This window comes from Etheostoma spectabile, chromosome 14 (assembly GCF_008692095.1).
Source record: "Etheostoma spectabile isolate EspeVRDwgs_2016 chromosome 14, UIUC_Espe_1.0, whole genome shotgun sequence".
Lineage (NCBI taxonomy): Eukaryota > Metazoa > Chordata > Actinopteri > Perciformes > Percidae > Etheostoma > Etheostoma spectabile.
Genome location: NC_045746.1, coordinates 19,267,915 through 19,294,112, shown reverse-complemented (window position 1 = coordinate 19,294,112; position 26,198 = coordinate 19,267,915). Strand labels below are relative to the sequence as shown.

Below are 26,198 nucleotides of genomic sequence, written 5' to 3'. Positions count from 1 at the left end.
GCAGTTAACCATAGTCCTCAGAAATCCACCAGAGTTTAAAATGCCAACACAAAGCCGAAGGTAATGGACATGCGGCCAAAATGAAAAACATCCGGCGGAATTTCAAGCAGCACCTGAACAATCCCGGAAGGGGAACGTTGGGGATATAGACTAGTCACACAGTTACAATGGATAATTCTACCGATCCTTTTCATCACTTTAATAGTTTGTCCATTATTTATCAGACTATGAGTCCCATTAGAGGCTTAGAAATACAGTATAGATTAAATAACAGAGTAAATCCAGATGCTGAAGTTTTATGATAAAACAATACATTTTCCTGCACTGCCAACTGTACACCGAAAAGACTGAACAAGACTAAGTGACTACAGTCATGATAGCTGCTCTGTGAGGCTGTACTTAGGCACAGCGGTACTTTGGGATTAATGCATATGTTAGCAATCTAACAAGCAATCATGATGTAGTTTAGGAGATACTGTAAAGTGTTTACTGTCTTGGTTTAGCATGCTAGTATGCTAACATTTGCTAATTAGCATTATACACAAAGTACAGCTGCTGTTTAGGAATTATCGGACAAATTAAAATGTTGACCTGATGCCACTTAATGAAAAGGATTCAAGGATCACCAACATAAGGACAGTTACTCCAGAGGGGATCATAAATGTCTGCACAAAATGTCATGGCAATTCATCCACTAGTTGTCGAGACATTTTCCTTAAAATCAAAAATATCAACCTCATGGTAGCGTTAGAGAAAAGGTCAGGTGATCATTAAAGTCATTAGGCTTCATCCTCTGGGGCTATGAATATCTCTACATTTCCTGAAAATCCATCTGATAGTTGTTGAGACATTGGACCACAGCGGTAGGCTGACTGACATTAACACACCTAACTAAAATATGATATCTTTCTTTAAGTTATTCATTTTACACCACAATAACCTCCCCACATCATGTTAACAACACATTAAGCCAATATTTCTGCTTAGAAAATAATGCAGGTTCTACATACTTTGTTTACCCTGTTAGCATATAGTCCCTAAGATAAGTGGACTTTCTGACTCAGCTGCTTGTGTTAGCTTGGGCACTAACCATTAAACATGTAAAAAGGTGTGCTCCTAAGCCTGACTAGATTTAGATTTAATTTTGGTCTCGTCCCCAGCAGAGAGAGTCATTAAGGATTCATAGAGAGACACTAAGAGAGAAACAGGTAGGGTAGGGTGTAACTGAGGGAGAGGCTGAGGCAGAGTGAGATAGAGAGCGCGAGACTAAAGGGGTAAATAACTTTATACATTACACTTTCAAAATGAATTTCACACTGAGATGGTGTTCGCTGCAGTCAGCACTACTATAACAAGTCAAATGACAAGCTAGGAAGAAACACAATTAACACAGAGATAAATTAAAATGTGGGGCCATGAAGAAATCCAAATTAATTACTACCATGAGATGAACAAGCCACTGCTCTGAGAACAATTTGATTATCAAAGAAGATTTAATATGGCCAATGAAATGCTGAGTCACTTTAGGTAGGATGACCCTATTACTTAATTTAAAAATAAGACTTTTGTCTATAGGATCCAAATTACAAAGATGCATTTGATCTATTTTCAGTGACAGAAAAGGCTAACAAATCTAACCATATATAAAGAAGTAGTTTCTTTTCAAGTAAATCATAAAGAAACGTAACTGGGTGCAAACAAAACGCACAATGAAAAGAGTCAAAAGAGAGGGCGATGTTTGATCAAACATTCTCTCTTAAACTCTAATCTCTGCCTAAAAGATGGTGAAAAGACTGATTTAATATCCTCCCCTCAGTTGTTACGAGAGTCAAACAATAGGTTCGGCTGTTTTGTTTTCTGTTGTGTGATTCAAAAGCGGTCTTTAGTATCAGCTTCCCTCTCCCAGTGAGATATGGAGCACAGCAAACTGGAAACTGATTAACACACAAGCACAAACAGAATCCGGAGGACAAACACACACATACATAGATAGATGTAAACACCGTTAGATAGCGTGTGAATACAGACATACACAGTACGTAACTGGCTGCACACAAGAGCAGCTGTTTGTGACACACGCCTCTTTATTGAGAGGATACGCTCACTGCCCTGGCCTGTGGAGCGTTGCCCACACTAACTCTGCCATCTGCTTAAAGTCAGAGGGGTGTGTGTGCGTGTGCGTGTGCGTGTGCGTGTGCGTGTGCATGTGCATGTGTGTGTGTGTGTGTGTGCGTGTGTGTGTGTGTGTGTGTGTGTGCGCGTGCGTGCCTAAGGAAGGTGTGAAGATGGCAGTCTCACAAATGTGCCACGGGGGGATGATTCAGTAAAGGCATTCTCTAACATATTACTTCACCCTGCCATGTGGCGTGCTGCCACTGCCCGAGACACAGCACCGCAATAAAGAAGACACTGCTATGCTAACACTTTAGCTACTGCAGGTCTCGGTTGCTTTGTGGATTTCATGTTCAAGCCTCTGTCCAAGATTATTTTGCATTTTTCATGTATAGTTTTGCTTTGGAGGATTACAGTAAACTGGGACATAAACATTATGTAACACCCATTAAGGCACTTTGTTTTTCTTTTTTACTTTCAATATAGAATCACAGGAGGAAGAGATAGATAGATAGATAGATAGATATATATATATTTTCTGTGATTCTCTATTGAAAGTAGAAAAGAAAAACTAAGTGCCTTACTTACGGGCAATGGCACTATTGAGGAAGTGCCTTTAATTCAGTATTTCTAGTAGGTCAAGGAATTTGGTAACCTCATTTACTTCAGTAGGTAGTTCAGATCAAAGTCTGAGGAATAAAATTGTTATAAAATGATGCATATGTATTATGAGCAGGGTTAAAAATTAGCACAATATACCAGCCAAATGCTGGTCAAATATGCAAGTGGCTGGAAGATATCCTTCACTCACCAGCCAAAAAAAACAATGGTGATCTATTGACTAGCTGGCAAAAATCGAACAATTAATAGCCATTCGGCTATGAAATAAACAAACATAGGTGATATTTCTTCTGGAAAGGGTTGCCAGAGTTGACCATAAAGTTGTGTGGTGCTGAAATTAGAGATAAAAACTGGAGGGGGATAGATACCATTGAGTCCTGGAGCAGGTCTTCCAGTTTGCTCAGTCTGCTGTTCTTGTCACAGGTGTACTGTCTCTTGATGCTTTCCTGGAGCTGGCGCAGGTACGACTCACAGGCCCGAGCATCACTCATAAACTGAGACAGAAGAGACAGAAATAAAAGCATTAGAATGATTTCAACAGAAATGCATAGAGCACAGTGAACAAAAAGTTTATGCAAGTTGTTGTAGACGCTTTGAAAACTCAGTTCAATCTAATCTAATCTAATCTAATCTGCATCAGGTTTTTGCAGCCAGAGGCCTGTTGCCCTATTGCTAAAATGTGCCACACAAATAAAGCTGCCTTGCCTTGGGGATCAATATAAAGACTCACACTCGTACTCGTATTATATTATGTAATTGTCTACATGAGTTTGGTAACAAAGAGAACAGTGTGGATCATGTGGTCATGTGGATTTGGTGAGGAATACAGTGAAATTGCAATAACAACTCAACACTGTATCTTGCAGATTCATTTATATATTTTAAGTCTCAGTTTGAAAACTCAGTTTCTGCTTATGAGCAAAACAATGAGCGTTTTTTGTTGCCTCACCTGGAAGTATGCCGTGTTATCTTTGAGATGCTGCTCCACACACACACCGAGCTGGTTCACCCACTGCCACTGAGTCTGCAGCGCTGCGCTGTAAGCCTGCAACATGCAGGGAGATGGAGACAGAGGGCATGCATGTCACTCTGCAGTAGATACAGTACAGTGCAAGCATCCCAGGGTAGCTACAAGGCACTAGCAGGGATGTTTTACACTCACAGTTTTTTCAGGCAGCTTCTACTAATTTTCTGTATTATGCTCAACTATGACAGAGAACAGGCCGAATAAACTCAGTATAAATATTCTAGTACTTTTAGCATCATACAGTAATCTTTCATGCAGTGCTTCTATTGGCTATGATTAGAAATTCGTACTTTTCGCCAAGAAAGTTTACAAAAGGTCACAGTTGGCCTTCTGCCCTTTTGAATTTAATCTACATTTATAGACTTCTCAAAATGCAACCAAACCAAATATCATGAAAAGCACAGTCGAGAAAAGAAAGCATTTTAACAAAAGCATTTGGGGTTGAACTGTTCCAACAAATGCGTCACAGAGGTAAAGCCCAGCCACTTCAAAAGGTAATTCAGTCAGTTTCACCTCCACAGTCTGTTTGGCAGGATGGTTCTCGAGACACAGACGGTTGGCTGTTTCCTGGAGCGACCGCATCACATCTTGTTTTTCCTCCAGCTCTAACTTCATTTCCTGTAAACAGAACAGGAAAAGACGGATGTTATGGTCCAGTAGATTACAGGTTTTTTTGGCACTGGCCTGATGTAAAAATAGTGTTTGTGTGCATGTACACACTGATGATATATGTGGAAAACATATTTGGACATAATTGCAGGAGCTTTTTTTTTTTAACGTATGCCTCTTGTTCTTCTTTAAATAACAGATATGAGAACAGCCTTCCGAGGTTTGTGGTCTGTATTTTGTGTTTTTAGGACTTGACAGAAAGGTGCCGGCCCCTTTCTCCACTCACGCTGTATAATTCTCTCTTGGCGTTCATGTTGGTGTTGTTGTCGCTCCAGTCAAAGGCAATCTCCTCCTCCTCCCTCTCGTTGAGCCAGATCAGCTCCTCAGTGCAGTGCGACACAAATGTGTGCAGGCTCTCCAAGCTCCGCAGGCGCCATGACGAATGTTCCTATGGCAACCGCACAAACAAACATCATCATCATCATCATCATCATGCCGATCAGCAGTGCAGAGAGAAATAAAAAAACTGCATCCTCTATTCTCTGGTTTGGATCAGACGGTTACGTAGACAACAACTTTCTTAGAAGACTACCAGAGCAAGACTCTAACAGCAAAGCCTCCTCTGAATGAGAACTACTGATTATTGTTGAACCAGTTCCACCACCAGCTTTTTCATCAATAATACCAATAATCTTAAGACGCGGGATTTCATTAAACTATCAAAGAAGGCTTGCACTGTGATTTTTTGATAACCTATATTTTCAGAAACTCCTGCAGTATGTAGAGATCATTGCATGATATTCCTCAAAGTCAAGAAATCCCTAACTGACTAATCAAGTCTACCCCTCTACTTAAATACATAGTTATATGCTCTGTGTCCATGATCATATACTTCTTTGTTACATTTATTGTTTATTTTTTTCTAACTAGATGTACACACACAGTTTATAAGTTATATCAAGGCTCCTCTAGATAATATTATCATTTAAGCTGCTTGAACTGAGAGCAGAACGGAAGCCTTTAAGAATGAATATTTATACCAAAAAAGGAAGAACATAAGAAGTAACAAGTAAAACTCACAAGCAAGTGTGCATGTACAGTGTTAGGAATTGATATCTGAATATAAAACACAAAAATTAAATACAAAAAAAAAACCTTATATTAAGAGACAAGAATAAAAGTAAGAGGGGACTAAGAAATAAAGAGAGAAATGGGGGGGAGGGGGGGAATTTGGGGAAAAATAGAGCAGAGGCAGAATTGTGTGTTCTTAGCTTGGGAGTCCCGTTATGGTGTAATGGGATTAACAGAGGAAGGGGGTGAACAAAGAAGTGTGTTCCCAGGAACACACACACAAAGCCACAGTTGTGTATCTGACGGAGACTGACCAGTAGCTTGCAGTATTGGTGCTCCAGCTTGGCCAGGGTTTCAGAGTAACTGCTCTTGAAGTTTGGAGAAACTTTAGCCTGAAGTAGACAGACAGACAAGCTTTGTTACAAACCGTGTGTGTGTGTGTGTGTGTGTGTGTGTGTGTGTGTGTGTGTGTGTGTGTGTGTGTGCACCTCATAGCTGCGTGCCTCCTGTAGGCCGCTCATTAGCTCCTCGACTGCAGTGTGTATGGCGTTGTGCTCTTGGAGGTTGTTTTCTACAGACGGGAGGTCTGCGCCCCATTCAGCACGCTCCAAAAGCTCCTGAAACACCCAGGAACAAAGAACATTTTTATTTTTTATTTTTTAAACCATTTTGTTCCTAAGCATTTTTTCCCTTGCACTCATTTTTTTAATCTAAGTGCTGTTTCAGTTGAATGTGTTTTTAGGGTTATAATACCTTTTGAATGTAGATTTGATTTTGTTATTGTCATATTAACACTATTTAAATCACGTGCCGTTAATATTCGATGAAACTGTGGATGAATGAATTACATTATTCCCCTTATATATAAAGGCTTTACAAGGTTACTTTTATCATTTTACTATATGTTTTATACAGTACACGTTTCTTGACATACAAAGAAATTCTTGCTTCTCAGCAGAATTTGCTGGTTTTCTCTGTTTTTGGCATTGCAAACTGTATGTCTTTAGATTTTGTTCAGTTGGTCAAAGAAAACAAAACGTTTAATGTAATTTGTGAAATTGTATTTGGGCATTGTATTTCACTATTTCGTGACATTCCAAAGACTTAAATTCAACAAAATAATCAGTAGATTAATTGATATGATCGATACATGGAAATAACTATTAACTGAACCTCTAAATTGAACTGCTGCAGTGACTGACCTGCGTCTCTTCTACCCATCCGAGCAGCTCGTAGATGAACCGCAGGCTTCCTTCGTCCTCTGAAGACGACATGGCCACCAGCTGGGAGCGAGCTGTGGGTCGCCGCAGGAGTGCGGCACCGACTGCACCCACAGCCCCCACAGCCCCCAGCAGTGTCTGCCCCAGCGTCAGGCCACTGTCTGTGGTTCTCTGGCTGGGGCGCTCTGCCCCGATGTTGCCCAGGGCCTGGGAGAAGTGGCCTTTCCTGTAGACGCTGGAGCACTGCAGTCTGAGGGAGACCAGCTCCTCTTGAAGGCAAGACACTCTGGTGATGTCAGACAATGATATATGGTTACTGGAGGCGACACGGTTACTTATTCCTTTCCTTCCTTCGGTCTCCTACTATTAAGCCAGGAATGGGTTAAAATCAACTGCTTCACCAAGTGACTTAAATGGTTAAATTATGGGAGAATTAACATTAAAAAGTTAAAAAGTAATTCAAATTCTCCCATTCTTTAACTATTTGAAGGTATGTTTCTGTTAGAATGCAGATTTTTAAAAAGGCTTATAGTTGCATTGAAGGGCATCACATATTGGCAGATTTTCAAAAAGGCTTTTTAATTAAGTTTCATAACAGCAGTCTGACAGTCTGAGCGGCATGCTGAAGAGCCACAAAATGGGGTTTCTCTTTTGTCCTTTTATGGACACTACTGATTTACATTACAGCACCTTTATGCACTTAATGAGCAGCAGACGATAGAACACAACTGTAGCAGATAATTATAGAATTTAATGACAAAACACAATGCAGCTTGTTGACCCATAATTAAGTATGAAGCGCTGTTTGTATTTGTGGTAATTCTTTTTTATCATGCTAATTAATCACAAAAGGACCATTTTGATAGGGTTGAACCCTTCATTCCTTCCTTATGAGTAAACAAAGCCAGTCACCTGGACAGAATCAACACCATCACACTCACCTGAACACCAGCTGCTCCACCTGGTAGTACTTCTCATCTCGCAGCACTGTAAGCTCCTGGTTGAGGTGTCTGATCAGAGACTCGCAGTCCTGCAGGTAGCAGGCCAGCTCTCGCTCACACTGCACCGCCTCGCCGCTCTCCACTCGAGACATGTCCTGGACACCACGGCAGGCATGGTTGGATTAACTTTTGCTTTCTTTTGTTTATTAGCCAACTTGGCTTCTGTGTAAAGGTTCAATTTTATAAGCGACAATGTTCTGCAGAGTGGTGCTGCATAGATTCAGTAAACAAGACAGTGAAAACAAAGTAGGCCAAAGTAGCAGCAGAAAATACCAGCAGGAACCCTTTTGTATATAAAAAAAATGATGGGGACAAAGGAGAAAGATCTAGACCAATAACAGTTTTTAAAAGTAAGTTTGTGTCAACGGAGCAACAAACAGACGTGGGGAATAGAGACTGGAAATATTTATTTTTTCCAAAAGGACCATTGCTTTTACAGCTTGTAAACATTAACACATTGTACATTACCACACTAGATGATCCAACTGTCACCTAACCTAAATCTGACAGCCCAGTGTGTGTGCATATAAAATGGAAATTAAAAAGGATGCAAGCAATGAGAGATTGAGTACTCACAGCCTGGAGTGTGTTCTTAGCGAGGGTTAGTTTCTCCTCGCAGTCTAGAGCCATGTTCTGGATCTTATTAGCCCTCTGAAGCAGCTGTTCAAGCCTGAGAAACACACACACGCACACACACACACACACACACACACACACACACACGTTAAAGGGGAATGTCCCTGAAAATCCCACTTGATGAGACACTGAACACAAGAAATTGCATCAGCGTTTTTTGGTTTAATTGCATGGATGGAATGTGCACCTCTCCACAGCCGGCCGCAGAGCCTTCTCTCTCTCCAGCATCTCCAGGATGAGTTTTCCCCACTCCTCCTCAAGGTCATTAGGATGGTGGCCCTGAGGGAGCTTAATACGACCAAACTCGATCCACACCTGGGGACGGACACACACGCACAGTGAGTATATACTTTATATACGTTACTTGCTTCAGTGCAAGTGGACACACACCGTAAAACACTCAGACACCAGAGCTTTGATTCGCTGCTTGAACTCGATTTGGCCTGACCCTGGTTCATATTTTTTTATGCCGACTTTATAGTCTGTGTAACTTCATGAGTAATATATGGGCTGCTTACCGCTGTATTACAATATCTATTTCATATGGCAGATAATATTATACATAATAGTATATTTGCGCTTAAGGTGCATGTTGAAGATCGTCTGTTACCGCATTAAAGACTTTAGCTTGTAATACATTTGTTAATATAACATTCTTCAAGAGGAAATTTTGTTTTTTAATCTGGCTCAACAAAAGGACTGCTGCCTGATTCGGGGCTCGAGTCAGTCTTGGACAGAAGCTATGCGGGTTCAGGTAGGGTCGGGCCTGATTGTTTTGGCCTGATCACGTTTCTTATCATACACTAACAAACTCCAATAAAAGCCTCCATTACATCAGAGTTACATTTAGGAGTGATCATAAGTCACACCACAGACCAACACTCAGCTGAGGGAGAATAAAGGAGGAACTATTATCAACTGTGATGTGTTTGTGTTCAATGAAACAGCTGCAGCATTGATAAGAACAAAAAGGGGGAAAAGGACTTTGCTTTAGGAGATACATTTCTGACAGAACACACACAAAACCTGCTGATAACAAAACTCTTTATCCCTCTTTCTCTTGTTGACATACTTCCTAATCCGCCTGAGCTAAACCCCATGATGCACACACAATCAGCGCTCTGCACATGGTGCCAAAATGTTGGTCACCTTTTCCTCCATCTCTACACTCTGTTCTTTTTCCCCCTCAGTCATGTTCTTCCTCCATCCTTCTGTCTGTTCATTCTTACCTCCAGCAGTTTGTAAAGATGTTCGATGTGACCTTTCTCGATCTCCTTCGCGGGGATCTCCGTCTCCTTAAAATGGACGTACTTGTTGTAAAGTGCCTGAAGGATGAGGAAGACGGAAGTTACTCATGAGTTCAATATTACCGTATCGCAGGCTTTGTCAATTAGATCTAATTTGTCTGTTAAAAAGCTGAAATTAGGAATTTTTCTGACAAATAGTTCATATCAAAGAAACGTATGTTGATGGATACTCACAGACTAATATAATGATTGTCAAAGTTTAGTCTGGAAAATGTTCTGAAACATGAAGAGCGTTGTATGGAACATTGCTTGTTATTTTTGTGGAATTTTTGTTGGAGAAAGAAGAAACCCAAATTTCTGATATAAAAACTTTCCCAATGGGTCAAATTATTGTTCTCTTCCTTTTTTTCACCATCACGTCTTCCTTCTGCAAACCAGCTCCTCTTAATCTAAATTCTTCACTCCTCCTCGCTCACCTACAACACCTCTGTCTGCTGTCTATTTTATTAAACTCCTCTCCTTCCCTCTTTCCCTTTATTTTGCTCTCTCAAGGTTTTACAGAATTGCTTGTCAGCTCACCCAGTTGTTTTGGATCACAGCATCAAAGATAATGAAACTGCATCTGTAGCTCACTAAATCACAAGGTTGGACGGTAAACTCTTGCGGTTTTAAAGGCTATTGGGCCTTTTAACTCTAATACCAATTCAACAGTGAAATGTCAGAAAAACTGCACGCATTTGAGGAAAATAATTACAGTGTCCAAAAACCAAACAGATTGTGTGGTGCTCACCTTGAGTTCCACCGGGTTTAGTGGGAAGTTCTTGTTGGCCATTAGGGCCGTATGCTGGCGGCTCCACTGGAGCAGAGAGGAGAACCTGGACTGGTACTCTGACCAGCGCTGGTCCACCTCCTGATGATGGAGAGAAGAGAAGGAGGAGATGGAGGGAGAGAAAGAGGAAGACATGAACGTAGTGATTTTTTCAGAGGGACAACATATGTGAAAAATTCCCAGACTGCCTGAAAAATCTTAATGGGTAGTCTTCCTTTTAACAAAAAGTAATGTATAATAAACGACTACAACACCATTAGATTAATAGCGTCATTATTTGAAAGTTCCAGGTCATTACTCAGGAAGCTACACACTTGACTGGCAAAAGAAAATGGGAATCACACATTTCTTCAGAGAATGAAGCAAACATGGAGATGAAGAGTAAAATATACACTAAATAGCAGCCAAAAATGAACGTAGAATGGGGCACCAATGGCAAACAAAGTAAGAGTATGCCAAAAAGAATATGCTATAAACTGTAACACATAACTGTTAAGAATTTGCAATGATCATATAATAAATTCTAGGATCTGAAGTACAAACACAGCAATGTGAACAATCTTTATGGAAAATGGGGGTTGTATATATGCGTGGGGCAGAATGTGACGTGCCTGTGCGGCGATGCCGTCTCCTCCCTCAGGGATTTTGGGGAAGGCATCATAGATGGAGGAGACGTAGGTGATGACCGACTTTTCATCTGGAACTGGAACATCAACGTCTGAAGGGAAAGAAATTACAGAAAGAAGTCTAAAATATCGCAAATAAACATGCCGAAAGATAGTTTATTATATTATCAGTTAGAAGAACTCATGTTTCCAAATCACCGTTTGCTCTGAAATAAACCTACTTTAATGGATATAATATCAGTCCATAACAACTAGAAAATAGATGCAACCATCAAATATTAAGTGATCAAAAACCAGTGAAACAAATGCTTGTTTGCAACATAAATTAAAGAAGCGACAGATCCCCCAAATTAGACCAGGAAGTAAGAGAATCACTGGCTGTAAAAAGGATAAATGTGCAGATGTGATAACAACTCAACATTCAATCCCAGAAAATGACATCATCCAGTTATTTTACTTTCAGTTTGAGCACTAGATGCAGCACCAACAATTCTGCAGCATCATAGAATGACAGGCAATATATTATCAGTCAAACATTCAGCAGTAACCCACACTTCCAGCTGGTTAATTGAGTCTATATAAGACAGAATGTCTCTGCTAATAGGACAATAATAGCCCACGGCATCTGATTTTAAGGTGCTTGTGTGACAGAAATACAGAAAAGAAGAATGAATGCATCAAGGGTAGAGCCATCACCCTATTGGCATTCATCAGACAGTCATTAGGGCTGGCTAGCATGTTCTTTTGTTGGCATGCTTCCAAAGTAAAAGCAGGAATTAAAATCCAGAGTTGTTGACATTGTTGGCTGTTTGAACCTTTAGCTAGGAGTCCCGGCACAAAAACTGACCAGAAAATACTGAATGCTAAAATGTGAAGTATTAAAAAACTGGTGATAGTCGGAAAAACAACCTCTGTTCCACCTTAAATGGGCAGAGAGTCAGTCATTCAGGTTAACAGTCTCACCCTCAGCGTCCAGCAGACTGGTCACCCCTAGCGACTCGGCGATCTCAAAGGCCTGTTCAAGGTTCTCCCGGTTACTCTGTTGCGCAACCACCTCCAGGTTGATCAGGTCTGGCCTGGAAAACACACACACTGCACGTGTTATTATAATTTTGTGTGTATGTGTGTGTCTGTCTGTGTGTGTGTGTGTGTGTGTGTGTGTGTGTGTGTGTGTGTGTGTGTGTGTGTGTGTGTGTGTGTGTGTGTGTGTGTGTGTGTGTGTGTGTGTGTGTGTGAATGCGTATATGTGTGTATGTCTGTCTATTTGTGTGTGTGTGTGTGTGTGTGCGCGTGCTTGTGTCTATCTTTGTGTGTGTATGTGTCTGTCTTTGTGTGTGTGTGTTTGTGTGTGTGTGTCTGTCTTTGTGAGTGCGTGCGTGCGTGTGTCTCTGTCTTTGTGAGTGCGTGTGTGTGTGTATGTGTATGTGTGTGTCTGTCCTGCCTCTAATCTGTTGTATCTGTTTAGCAGCCTGTTAATCATATAGAGTGTTTCTGGTTGTGTGTGGTGTTTAAATGCCTACAGTTCCAATGACTTTTTATGTATTTCGGTGAATTCAAAGCAGTTTACAACGAACTGTCGAAACATATTTTCATACATTTGTTTGTAAAAGTGTTGTAAATAAATGTCAAATACCCTTTGGAAAAAAATCCCTCCCCTTCAACTCCCCTGAATCAAAATTTTGTTGAGACGGATTAGGCCTCGGAGTACTTATGTCTCGGCTTAGATTAGTACATTCAAACATTTTCTCCATCTCAAGCAGTAGGGGTGCACGATTCAGAAAATGTCCCAATTTGATATCAGTTTTAATGCTCACGATTCAATTTAAGATTGATTTTGGATTTAAAAACGATTCTCAATTTAAAAAAAATATTTACAGTAGGTAAATGTAGTTACTTTTATCATGTGACATTATAAATACCATTGCAAAATGAAAAGAAAAAAAATAGATTTTTGGAATTCTATGAATCGATTCATGAATGTACATTTTTTTTGCACACCCCTATCAAGCAATTTAACTTAGTTTGGAAAAAAAATCTGACTTTGAATTCAGACTTAAACACCAATAACTAGTAAAGAGCAGCTTTCAAAATCTGTCTTGCCGTTCGTCCTCTAACCTGTATCTGTGCAGCAGAGCGTTGAACATGCGTCCGTCGCTCCAGGATGAGGTGAAGTTGACACAGCGGAGGCCGGGGTAGCCTTCTGTCGCCTGCTGGCTCCATAGTAACAGCTTCTCTTTGGCTGTGAGGTCGCCTGACTCGCCGCTCACATAGATCTCTGAAATCTGGAGGGATCAGAGGGAGACAGGCAGAGTATGGGTTACTATTGAGATTCAATGGTTCCTGTATGCAGAAATGAAGAGAAATTAAAAAAAAGAGTTATGTTGCCAAATGCACAGAAACTAACTGAGTTGCAAGTCCACAATAAAAAAAAATCGGATGAATTTGACATATGCCTTCAAGATCTTGCTGCATGTATTATGTTCTATCTTAAGGCATCTTTACACCAGTCATCATTGCAATATATAGCAGACAAAATCAGCTTTTTTAGGCCACAACAAGTTGGCAGAAACTACCGTCTTCTTTGGCTGTGAGACACAAACTCTGCAGAGAGGTTTTTTGATTCTCCCTATTAACTCATTCATCTGTCTGATAATCAATAACTCTTTAGTGTGTGTGAGATGTGTGTCTGATTGTGTTTCAAGTAGTTCTATGTCAATGTGGCAGTTTTTCCAATTTTCTCCATCATCTAGTCTAGCCTGCTCATTAGCTCGTGCGTTGCAACACTTTGCCTTCTCCCCTTCATCTCCTTCGTCTCCCCCTCCCCAACCTCGATCTGTCTCTTCAGTTTTTCATGTTCTTTCATCTGTTCCGCCTCAGATGCTGATCAATCTGCTCAGCCTCTGCTGCTTGTACACGTCCCCTCTTTGTATTTCACTGATGTTGTACTCAACACCAGAGATGGGGTCAGCTATATAGAGTCTATATATAAAATGTGTTATTGGTCTACCTCCTAGTCCTTAAATAGCCCCACAAATTGATTGGATTTTGCATTATCAATCAGTTGTTTTAGTAGCAGGATTTCCCTGTTGCTTCTTGTTCTTCCTCCTTCTTAAGGCTTTTCAAAATATGTCAGGTAAGCTGCCAATCTCACTTTGTAAATAGTCACCTTTAACAGTTAAAATAACTTTCTGGCTGGATCTATATGACAAAAATAAACATAAACAACAGATGCTCTTGAAAGCCCCTTAAGGATGTGAAGTATATGTTTGCCAAAGGCCTAAAGAGAAACCAGGCTGTCATGGAGACTCACAGCTAATTTATCTACATGGTCTGCCCACAGAGCTACATGAGACCGCTTTAGCCCTTTTCCCACGTCTTTCTTCCTCTCAATAAACTCTCTGTGGGTCAACTGTCCACGGTGACAAAGGCTGAGTGATGTATATGCAGTAACTGTTGCTGCTTGGCTTCAACTATTGCCATCAGTATTCTTCTGTTATCCCCTCTTCCCTCCCTCACTGTCTCTCTCCCTGCTGCTAATATAGAGCAGTATAAACATCCAGTGTGTGGCAGGAGACTGCAGCAACAACCCAAAAAGACATGGGGGGGGGGTGACTTGCAACAGGACTGTGCACATACATGTAGTATTTTACACTGAGTACTATTTGTTCAAAGTTTTGTTGATTGAAAGAAAAACACAAATCTCCATATATATGAAGAAACGCCTCTATGCATTAACAAGGACACCTAAAAGTATCTCTCACACACACACACACACACACACACACACGCGCGCACACACACACACACACACACGCAGAGGTCAGTCAAAACAACTCGCATGTTGTCACACCCTTTACATGCTAACAGGAACCCCAGGCACAGATACTGTATATATAGTCGGTTAGCATTCCTATTACTGTCTCATTAAGAATGCAAGCAAATAAAAATGGGCTGCATAATGGAATCTGTGACTTGAATGGGATGGATGCTGCTGTGGGTTTTCCTGTGGAGCTCTGTCTTTCTGTATGCATCTACAACCGCCTTTGCTGAGAACTACAGAGCACATAATCCTCAGGTTGAATATTGATACAGCCCTCTGTGTGAGGGAGCCTACACTGCTACTGCAAGAGCAGCTCATCCACCACTTACTGAGGTGCATGTATGCCATTTGTTTATTCATAATGCACACACACACACACACACACACACACACACACACACACACACACACACACACACACACACACACACACACACACACACACACACACACACACACACACACACACACACACACACACACACACACACACACACACATTTTTTTTCTCTTCATAGCTTTTTAGGAGGTTTTCACTGTAAGCCTTCTTTAAAGAATAAAGTTTGTTATCAACAGTTCCAGTTGCTGAAGAAGGCACTGAGATGTGGTCAAAGGCTTCGGAAAAAGCAAGTGAATCTAGAATTTAGCATATATTGTCACATGTACATTTTCCCACAAGTCATGGATCAACATCTGCGTACTTGGGTAGAAGAGTTTCTAAACGTACAAGTTGGCCATTTCACCGGAACTAAAGACTTTAAAAAACATTTAACAACTGTTAGCCAAAAAAACTGTCCTGTTTGCTTAGGCAACAATCTGTGTAGTTATTCAAGCATGTTGACTCAACATCAACTTATTTGCTAAATTAGCCTACTGGGTATTCAGATAGCAAACACAACCAAAAACCACTAGAATAGAATAAGTTAAAGCTGCACAGCTGAGGTTACAGTGCAGAATTAACACGTATCTCTGCTGCTGGGTGTTGGTCTACATGTACAAATATCCATGAGAGTGTTATAAACAGTGCAGGGTAACATTAACATGTGCCACACAGAGACACACAGAGATGTGTTTGAGGTTAGAGCAAGTGGCAGCAGCATTCAGTGCAGCCATGATCTAGTCACAAACATTCATGATCCATCAGCAGACCCCCTGCAGCTCTGGACCAGCCCTCTTTTAGAAGGGCGGCCTCTTTGAAGTTTGTGGGGAGAGGAGGGGGTGTGAGGGATGGAGGGAGGAGATGACAAAGAAGAGAGAACGGAGGATGGACAGGGAAAAAAATAAAGAAGATGTCCTAATTTTTCTACTGGCACTTAAACAAAAAGTACCTGTGTAAAACCCTGACTTCAAGTCCTTAATTTAGCTAAAAAGATGTATGGGTGGATAAAGGATGGACAGACAGATGATGGGTGGATAGCTGGATAGCCTCAGACACAGTAGGACTGGAACACAGTATGAATAAATGTGAGTGGTGGTTTCAATGAGTTGTAGGAATTCCCATGGGGTTAGACAAACCAGCCGTCTCGCTGATGAATGCGCATAATTTCAAATCAGTTTTTTGGCAGAGACAGGCATCCCATGCACCCACATACAAAGGACAGCTGCACTTTAAAGTGGACACAGAAGCATCCTGACACATGCACACACCCATCTCATGACCCAGGAACACACAAGACTGGAGTATTGATTATTGCTTCCCCATGAAAAAGCAGAGGCCTCTGCGGATCTACTGTATCAGTGTTTGTGTGTTTCTCCTGAGTCAGCAACGGTGCACTGAATGAGACACGCAGCTCTAAACGCAACTCGACATGCCATCAGCTGCTGTACTACACAGCCATACTGTACTGCCTTTTAATGTAGAGGAGAACTCAACTAACCCTGGCAGCGGTGGTGAAAAGTGCCCGTCATCTGCTACATCACTGCAGTGGCTGCAGCAGCCTTTTCATTTTCAAGGTGAAGGAGGGCTGCAAAGCTGTGAGCTAGCACACTTTCTCTCCGCTCATTCTTGCAATTGAGCCTCAAACATTTTCCACATCACAAACACACAGTGTACAAAGAAGCACTTTGCTAGACTAATAAGCTAAGCTCCACACAGATATTTGCACAGTATGCACTGTATGCTTCACAACACACTGAGGTTACGATCTTCCCTCGCACTTTGTCTTTAATATTTCACTAGATATCAACAGTAAAACTCTGTGTACTTGGTACAGAGTCATGAGTCATCATAGCTGTTTCCTGACATTACAAAATGGCTTAAAGATATACTTTTCTTTGACACTTAAACTAATGTCCTTGCAGGTTTGGCTAGTAACTTCCGCACTGGTTTGGTACCTACCAATATGTGTCTGTAGCACTGTGTATCAAATACCAGAAGCTGGCATTAAATGTCTAGTAAGATTATTTGATTAGATCCTGATTTAAATGAAAATTATTTCAGTTTTAGACTATTTTATCATAGGGAAGTTGATATGTGGCAAGAACATTTAACTTCTGAAACGTCTGGGTTGTTTGATTTTGTGATAAAAAAGGGGTTTTGTAGACAAAAACATGTTTCTATTCATCAAAGTGAGGCATTGAAACAAGTAAACAAGTAACATAACTAAAAAACTTGAAACAATGACTATTTAAAGTCCTACTGGCAGGCAGCAAACTGTAAAATATGCCGAATACAGTCAAATAAACAGGCGAGGTAATGTAAAAAGACTACTGTGTAAATCACCGACAGAAAATGATGGTGATGATGTTTGAACGGACTGATCTAACCAGTCTACTCATCCTCCATCCCCCACCCAAAAAAAAAAAAAAACCTTTTTCAACCAAGACCACCAGAGCTACACAGACATACGCCCATAGTTGCATTGTGTGCTGCTGAAAATGACATGTTTCAGTTTGGAGCAAGAGGCAACCATGTCATTTGAAGCAATGACCCTTCTGTCACACAAAGAAACACCCGGCCTGTCTGCCCCACTCTAACAGACGTCAGTAGTGAGCGAGTATGCGCGTAAAGGAAATAACAAGCAGTAGAAAGAGGTGAAGGGGAAGAAATGAAGTGGAGGAAGAAGGATACTGGGAGAGAAGGCTGGAGAAACGGTCTGTGCGGCATTGATTAGGCTCTGGGGACATAGGCCGAAAGAATAGAGAGAGGCATAGTGCCTTTCCAGAGCTGATAACAACACACACATGCATACATACATATATAACCTTTCAAGACAACAAAGACGGTGCAAAAATGACAACAAAGAAACTCCTCAAAAAGCATCACTCAGACAAATCAAGAGCTGTGAATGCCTCTCTGCAGCACTAAACAACTGGGTTGAAAACAGGCTCCAGAGACCTCAAGCTTTACAGGTTGCGCAACAAAATGTTACAGTTTACTTTATTACAAAATAACCCAAAAGGTTAAGTCGACAAATAATCTTTAGGTTCCATTCTCATCCCCATATTCTCGATAACCAAAACATTCTTTCAATCCTGAGAACAAAAACATGTTAATGCCCCTGAACACAAGGTAATGCTATTTAAGAAAGCTGTTGTTATCCCTATGGAACGTCTTTGTAAACAACCCATGTTACTCCTATTATTATTTTACCTTTCATATTTATTCTCTTGAATATTTTTTTTTTTTTTTTAAAGATTATTTTTGGGGCATTTTGAGGCCTTTATTTCCATAGGACAGATGATGATATGAAAGGGGAGAGAGAGGGGGGAATGATATGCAGCAAAGAGCAGTAGATCGGAGTCGAACCTGTGGCTGCTGCGTTGAGGAGTAAACCTCTGTATAAGTGCACCTGCTCTACCAACTGAGCTATCCAAAAGGAAAGGTTACCTCCCCTTTCTCTGCTTTGCCCGTCCAGAGAATTTGGTCCACCCATGACAGAGAGATCATGGCTTTCAAACAAGCAAATTGGCAGTTGGTCACACCCCCAGCCTCCACCTTGCCCCCCCCCCTCTCCTCCTCAAAAGCTACAGACTCAGAAATGGCACATATTAAGGAAAGCTGATTGTGGGACTGGCTCTAGGGGCTGTCATTCTACACCAAAGCTGAATTTCAGGAAAGAGACTTCAGATACAGTATTAGGGGACCACTAAGGTCTATATAAAAGCATCCAAAGAGCACCATGTCATGGGACCTTTAAAGTTTTTTTTGCATCTCTCCATCACATCTCTTATTGGTTGTATATAATAACCTGTAGTATATGTACATGTGAACACCAAAAAACTAAACTAAACTAAATGTCCTTAGAAGGCTTGTGTTAACTGACCACCAAATATTTTCAATTGATAATAGAGAAGCAAATCCTCACATTTGTGAATCTGGAGCCAACAAATGTTTGTCATTATCCTTCATAAATGACTTAAATAAGTAATGTAATACCATTAGTGTTGATTCATTTTCTGCAGATCGACTACTGGCCCTGCAGTCCCACGTCGAAGTGTCCTTGGGCAAGACACTGAACCCCGAGTTGCCCCCGGTGCTGCGCATCGGAGTGTGAATGTGTGTGAGTGTTTATCTGATGAGCAAGGTGGATGTAAAAGCGCTTTGAGTAGTCGTTAAGACTAGAAAAGCGCTATATAAATACAGCACATTTACATTTACTTCTTGTCAGCCAGATAGCAAATGTTCTGAGATCTGGTACCGTGTCAGCAGGAACCTCTGGATTAATCTAACTAATTGTAACTAATGTAACTAATCGTCGTAGCACTCTTCAAGACAGAGATCAAGAGAAAGATCTAAGAGGGTTGTCAACAGATTAGATGTGTGGCTGGGTGAAAGAGGTAGAGGTAGATAGATGCAAACCTGTGGCAGGTGTTTTACTGTCGCCTGTTGCAGAGGGCTCTCCATCATGGAGTCCAGTCTCTCTGATGAGCTGCTGGTCAACCCTCCCCAGTCTGTCTGACTGGGAGTGGTGCCCGCTGTTTCTGGTGATGTTAATGGAAGGTCGCTGGCATAGCCCGACTCCAACAGAGAATAAGGCTCCTGCGCTCGAACTGGGGTGTCCAAGCTAAATCCCTTGACTGCCATAGTCTCCTGGATCCACATTTGGTTCGAGGACATGGGGAAATCCTTTGCAGGCATCTTGGCTGTACTTTTGTCTTCCTCAGACAGTTGGACTTTGAAAATATTTCCTGGGACTGGAGATGTAGCAAGGGGCTCTTTGCGCACATCTACCTCACCGTCATGTTCGCCCCTCCACACTGGAGAGCCAAAATCACTGGGGTACACTGTCCTCACCACACAGAGTTTACCATCCACTTCACGGATATGGACCACACCTTTGTGCTCCCTCCCTGAAGGTGTCCGCACCACTGCTACAGTCCCTTCTGGTTCTCCTTTGACTCCTCTATCCCCCTTTTCCTCTCTCTCTACCCTCTCCTTTTCTTTTTTCTCCTTCTTCTGTCGGAGGATCCAAGGTTTCTCTAGGACCCCTTGGACTTTCTCCTTAACGCGACAGACCCTCCCTCCACCTGGGGTGGTACTGCCCAGGGCTGAGGATTGGTTGACTGGGGTGGTGGTTGTGGTTTGGCTTGGGATGCTGGAGACATCTATGATGGCGCTAACAGTGTCTTCCTCCCCTGGAAGGCAGAAAACCCCTCTCCAGGCAGGGCTGGGCTGGGGGGACACTTCAAGTAATCTGTTGCCCATATGGCCCCCTACACTGGCACTCACAAAGCCAGGGGAAAGTGTATTGCTGTGCTGAATCGTTTTGGAATGAGTGAACTGGGTTTCAGGCACTGTCATTAGAGTCCTAGCTCTGTTGCTAAAATCTACCGTTTCTATAACTGCAGCCTTTTCCTCATCGTCTTCCTCCTCTTCCTCTCTTTCATTAGGCTCATGGCTTTGCGGTCGCTCAAAGTCCTCCTGTTCTAGCTCTCCTTTCCTATTCTTCTTGCCCTTGTGCTTACGTCTGAAACGTAGACGCTTCTTTGGTGAAAGTGGGGGGCCTCCACCGAGGTCCCCCTCCCGAGGAGGCCTGACACAACCCATGGAGTTCCCCATGTCTCTTATGTTGACAGATATTATGTTGACAGAGAAGAAACTGCAGAAAAAATACGGGTGGTTAATCCACCAGAAAAATGGAAAATTAATGTTGATTTAGATTTAAAATGATTCCAGGTGTTTTAGAGAAAAATCCCATCCCTCAAAAAAAGAGACAATGGAAAGGGAATGTTCAGATAGGCTGGCAAGTGACTGACAGTTCCTTTAATCTGACACCTGTGAGTAATGTGAAGTTAAGAAGAGCCTGTTTAGTTCCATTTTCCACTGCAGCATCTTAAATAAAATCCGGTAAATAGAAAGAGGGATGTATGAGCAGGCAACAGATGAAAGAGAGGGAGGGTCAGTCTTTTGATTTAATCCCGACGCAGGCAGCTCAGGCCGACGTGTAAAAGTGTATGAATATTGGCAGACAGCTGGCTGCTTTACCTGGTCTGTTTATCCCAGAAGACTTGTAGTCGCAGTCAAGGACACAAGGACACAGCTATGTCAGCAGAGCCACACAACAGAGGAAAATAAATGTGGTTAGGCTCAGGTGTCTGATTTATCACCGGGTTTATGGCAGGTGAGCTGTTACATGGTGTAAGGCAATGTGTCGGGCAGGATAAAGAGTGGGATCGAGAAAAATGTAGTGCAGTCCGGTGTTATTCAGACCATTAGTGAAGCTCCAGCTGCTTCTCACACACACACACACACACACATGCAGTGTGTGTGTGTGTGACATGAGAACAAAGTGTAAAAGTTATCTTTCACTTATCGCACTTATAATTCAAAGTCACAATTCTCTCAAATTTGAGAGGTGATTACTACGCAACGCAGAGAGCAAAGCAATACAACTTCTGCTGCCATTGCATTGTGATTCCTCTTTTTTACCTCAAAACCACAACCAAAGTGGTGTTGAGATTTGTTGTCGGTTCCAAGTGCCAGAGCTCTATCAACACTCAGTTCTAGCAGCTATCTGAGCTCATGAATTACTGATGCCCATCTCTCCCACTGTGGTACTGTTACTGCCGTGCAAGAGGAGAGAGGTAAGATCCCTAAAGCAAGTCAGCCATCGGTGGGAATCCTATCCGTCACGGTACACATAGTGGAAGTAGTATTAATGTTGACGTTGTCGATATCCCTCGTAGTAACGGCGGGCTCGGTGTCTCATTCTGCCGAGGCAGCACGGCGCCCAGATTGGTTGTGGGTGAGAGATAGTGTGCAGTCAGCCAATGCTGCCGCAGATTGCTGGGAGATTCCGCCAATACTCTGACAGCTTGTTAAATACTCAATCAGAGCATCGGCTTCCTGCCCTAACGCTTCTCCTTGTCATCCTCCCACGATATAATCCTGCTCATTAAAGGGACGCCGCAAGCGATGTGTCGACCCTTCCAGCTTGAGTACGCTCCTCGTTGTGAGGGACTGTTGAAATCCAAAATCGCTGGCGTTAATTCCTCTCGTTGACAAGATTGGCAGAAAAGTCTTCATAACACATCTAGCACCCAAATACCTGTGGAATCAAGTCATCGTAGTAGAAAACCCACAAAATGTAGCTGTGTGCCTGAGTAGGGTGCCGGTCTAAATCTAGAGGCAGCCAAATGCAGACAGACTCCACCTTAAGCTCCCCAGACAGCATCACATGCCTCTCCTCGAGATACAAGTCTAAAAGATTCCCGGCACCTCAATGTTAGATTCCCCGAGGACCAGAGGTGGCTGAGATTTTGTTCCAGGGCTCTCCAATCATAAACCTCCCATGTCCTGCTGTCAGCTTGCCAGTTAAGCAAGCTTCCCCTTCCTCAGGTGGTGCAGTGCGACGATGCAACAGCCTGACAAAATCCACAGTTTGCAGCAGGTGGGGAGGTATTTAGACCATGTCTTATGACGAGACAAAAAAAAACATCAGGCTGGGAAAAAATGGTTCTGTTTCTCTTCTGTGATTTTGTCTCTTAATAACTCCTCACGTCCACTAGATCTAAATCGGAAGAGGCATCTGGGGTAAGAGCCAGAGCTGGACTCTGAGGCAGAAGAGGAGGAAGAGACTAGTCCTCTGTCGGCTTAGCTGAGGTCTTGTCAAGATCCCGATTAAAGTAGCAGACTTACTTAGTCTACACGTACAGATGTGTATGTGGAGCAGAGCCAAAGGGATTCAGTGTCCACTGAAGGGCAGAGGTTTAGGAGAATAGGGTCTGCACTCCCCTTAATAAAAACATGCAGGGAGAAAAAAAAACAGGAACACAGGGCGTCTCCGGCTAAAAGAAACCATGGCTCCGTCAGATAAGCATGGCTGGATTGATCCGATTGATACGGTGGAGGCTAGAGAAACAGCAAGTGTGTGTGTATCCTGGAGAGAGTGTGAGTGTTTGTTTGTGCCTGCGAGGTTGGGCGGTCCCCCGGTCAGCTGTGTGAGCCCCTCTACATACGTGTCCACGAGTGTCTTGTCCTGCTGTGCGTTTGTGGTTTGAGGCCTGCTGATCCGGGGAAGCCAGGAGCTCCAGTGACAGCAGGCAGTCTGGATTCGTTCTTCCTTTGGCTGGCTTCACTCTTCTGCTTTATCCCTCATTCACAGACGCCAACAGAGGGAGAGAAAGGCTTTTATCTCCCGGCTGCTGCAGCTTCACACTCTCTTCTGCTCGATCTCTCGCTCTCACAATCCACCCCTCCCTCCTTGGTTTTCCTCCTCCTATCGGCTTGCTCGTTACTCCTACTTCTCTCTCTCTCTCTCTCTCTTGCTCTCTCTGTCTCTCTATGCTGTTAGTGAGCAGTTCTCTATGCCATAAACACACACATGCACACACTTGACCCAAAAGCATTCCTGAATGACAGCGAGCGGGAGAGAAATCTAATCTAAGGACTGTCGAGCTTCTGCAACATAAATGAGAAGCGGGTTAGCACCTCAATTTGTTTCTCTCACTCTTTTTCCATCTATTGCTGTCAGACTCCATCTGTCTATCAAGCTACAGGTTATGAATGGCTCTGGGTTGAAGAGTAGCGGGCACAGGGAGAAGGAGGGAGGGACGAAAGGAGGAGGGGATGGATGGAGGCTGAGAAAGGATAAAAAGCTGAGATGGGAGGGTTGCTGCACAATGCACGCACACACACACACACACACACACACACACACACACACACACACACACACACACATCATAGCAGTTAGAGTTTAGAGTTTGGAAATGAGTTGACTTGGATTTGTCTATATTGTTTATACAGAGGTCGCAGGCTTTTAATGTCAATATGGGATTTGCAGGATTTCTGCATCACAGTGATGAAGTACCGGATTTTTACAGGCATTTAATCCACTGGATTAGCCCAAAATAGCCATTTCTAATCTGATGGTTTGAATCTATAAAGGGTTAGTGCTGTGCTAAAACCATTAATAAAGGATGGACTTACTGTTTAAATCATTTATGTCAATAAAAATGGCCAAACAATTTCTTTCTCCAGATCCTTAAATGTGATAATATACAGCTTTTTTGTCAGTTATAGTGCTGTAAATTATATCTTTGGATTTTGGACTGTTAAGGGAGAAAACCAATAACATATGGACGTCATATTGGATTTTGGGGAATTGAGATTGCCAATACGTTCTTATATTTTATGGACTGAACGATTAATTTGAAAAAACATTCATTGATTCATTGATGATGGAAATAAACACGAGTTGTAGCCATTTTAGATACGTATAAAATGGGGTAGAAAACAAAACAGAAAATGTGATCCATATTCCACACAAAAAATGATAAGTAATATCACTGTATTCCGATTTGTAACTTCCTTCCTACACCAGTGAACTCATTTAAAGTCATGTTGTAATCTACAGCCTCTAAAGGCCTACACCCACCATCACTGCAAAGACACGAGGTTGAATAACACAGCTTATTCATACATGTGATGCTGTACAGTGCAGCAGGATAGAAACACAGCAGGAGAAAACAATTTGTCACCAGCACTGCAGATGTAAGACATCATACTACTTTGCATTTACAATAAGTACCCAAAGTATGGCGATCGTTTTTAGAGAGACAGATATGGATGGAGATCACTAACAGGCGACGCTCTAAAGTGGGGAAAGCAATGGTAATCCATCCTCCCTCATTAACCAAATGCACCGAGAGACTAAGAGAACAACCCACACCACCACGCATGGAAGAGGCATGAACCAATGGGAGAAAAGCACTAATCAAGCCCCCGAGGCTTTCACCCCTTCACTGTGGCTACAGGGCATTATGAGCTGTGCTGATCAGACAGCAGCCTTCGTCTGAACCCAGTTTCAGCTTTTCACAAAATGCAGCCACTGCACTCTGGACTTTCAGAAGCTCTTATTATCATATATCTAGCCAATCTTTTGTCAATAACATGTTGAAGCATTGGGATTGATCTCGAGATTTTCAATGTCATATTTCAGGCTCCTGTTTCTGCTCCTGACAGTCTGCTTTATGATCGGAATCTACAGGGAAGTCAGTGTTAACTGGCACAGATGGCGATCAATTGATGCCACACAGGCCTAAATTAGTACCAAGTACCAACACTGATAAATTGAACCCACTTGCTAATAGAAGTCAGAAACAATGATGAATTTCTTCACCATATCACAAATGAACTCAAATTAGCAGTGACGTACAGCTAGCTTAGCCAACCACAGGCAGACACAGTGCAACAGGAGGAGGGTCTACAGACAGGGATGTGTCTGTATGGCTGGAGACTTTTTTAACAAGCCGGGTCTTCTTTAACACTGAGCTAACTGGTGTCACCTAGTGGTTTGACTGAGCAACTACAGTCAAGTTTAAACTGGGAATTTCTATCACAGCTGTTTCGGTAAAACCATTTCTTGTCAGTGACATTCACAGCTTCGGTTGTCAGTGACATTCACACGTTTTTATACATTTGTATTTTTAGTCTGCTGCTGTGCCTGCTACTACATTTTTGTACGTCTTGGTAAAAATGAAACTCAATAAACACATTGTTTAAAAAAAAATAAAAAGGTGCATATCTGGGCCATGCATTTAAATCAGTATTTAGTGACAAATGTTTTCTGTGTATTGCACAAAATACTGCACTGAAACTGCATGTTTTCACAGTTTGAGCAATGAGATGTTAATACAAAGTAATTGAAAAGGTTGTTTTTGTTCATGTTAAACTCTCAGTATGAGCTTGAGATGGATGTTCCTTGTGTCTATTTGAAAAGAGCAGAAACAAATCCTGATGTAGTTCAAATCCTGACATAAGATTATCCCATTTATATTGCATTTTTTGGGGTGTAATTATATGGTGGTCATGAGGACACTGAACCAGGACACTAGGGAACATATGAGGCACATGTTGCTGATCTACCACCTTGCATTTAAAGTAATAATCGTCCAACCACAACACAGAGCTCTGACGGACTGAAGTCTTTCACT

General features: G+C 42.1%; 1 protein-coding gene across 1 annotated transcript in view; it reads right to left on the bottom strand.

Moving 5' to 3' along the window:
* The window catches only part of macf1a (microtubule actin crosslinking factor 1a), a 213,792-nt gene that overhangs the window by 83,225 nt on the left and 104,369 nt on the right, over positions 1-26,198 (bottom strand). The window contains 15 exon segments of the mRNA XM_032536093.1: positions 3,102-3,227; positions 3,683-3,778; positions 4,274-4,378; positions 4,656-4,817; positions 5,755-5,832; positions 5,929-6,057; positions 6,643-6,946; positions 7,602-7,756; positions 8,238-8,331; positions 8,485-8,612; positions 9,527-9,622; positions 10,335-10,454; positions 10,985-11,091; positions 11,963-12,075; positions 13,115-13,281. Of these exon segments, the coding sequence (XP_032391984.1) occupies positions 3,102-3,227; positions 3,683-3,778; positions 4,274-4,378; positions 4,656-4,817; positions 5,755-5,832; positions 5,929-6,057; positions 6,643-6,946; positions 7,602-7,756; positions 8,238-8,331; positions 8,485-8,612; positions 9,527-9,622; positions 10,335-10,454; positions 10,985-11,091; positions 11,963-12,075; positions 13,115-13,281 (1,980 nt within the window).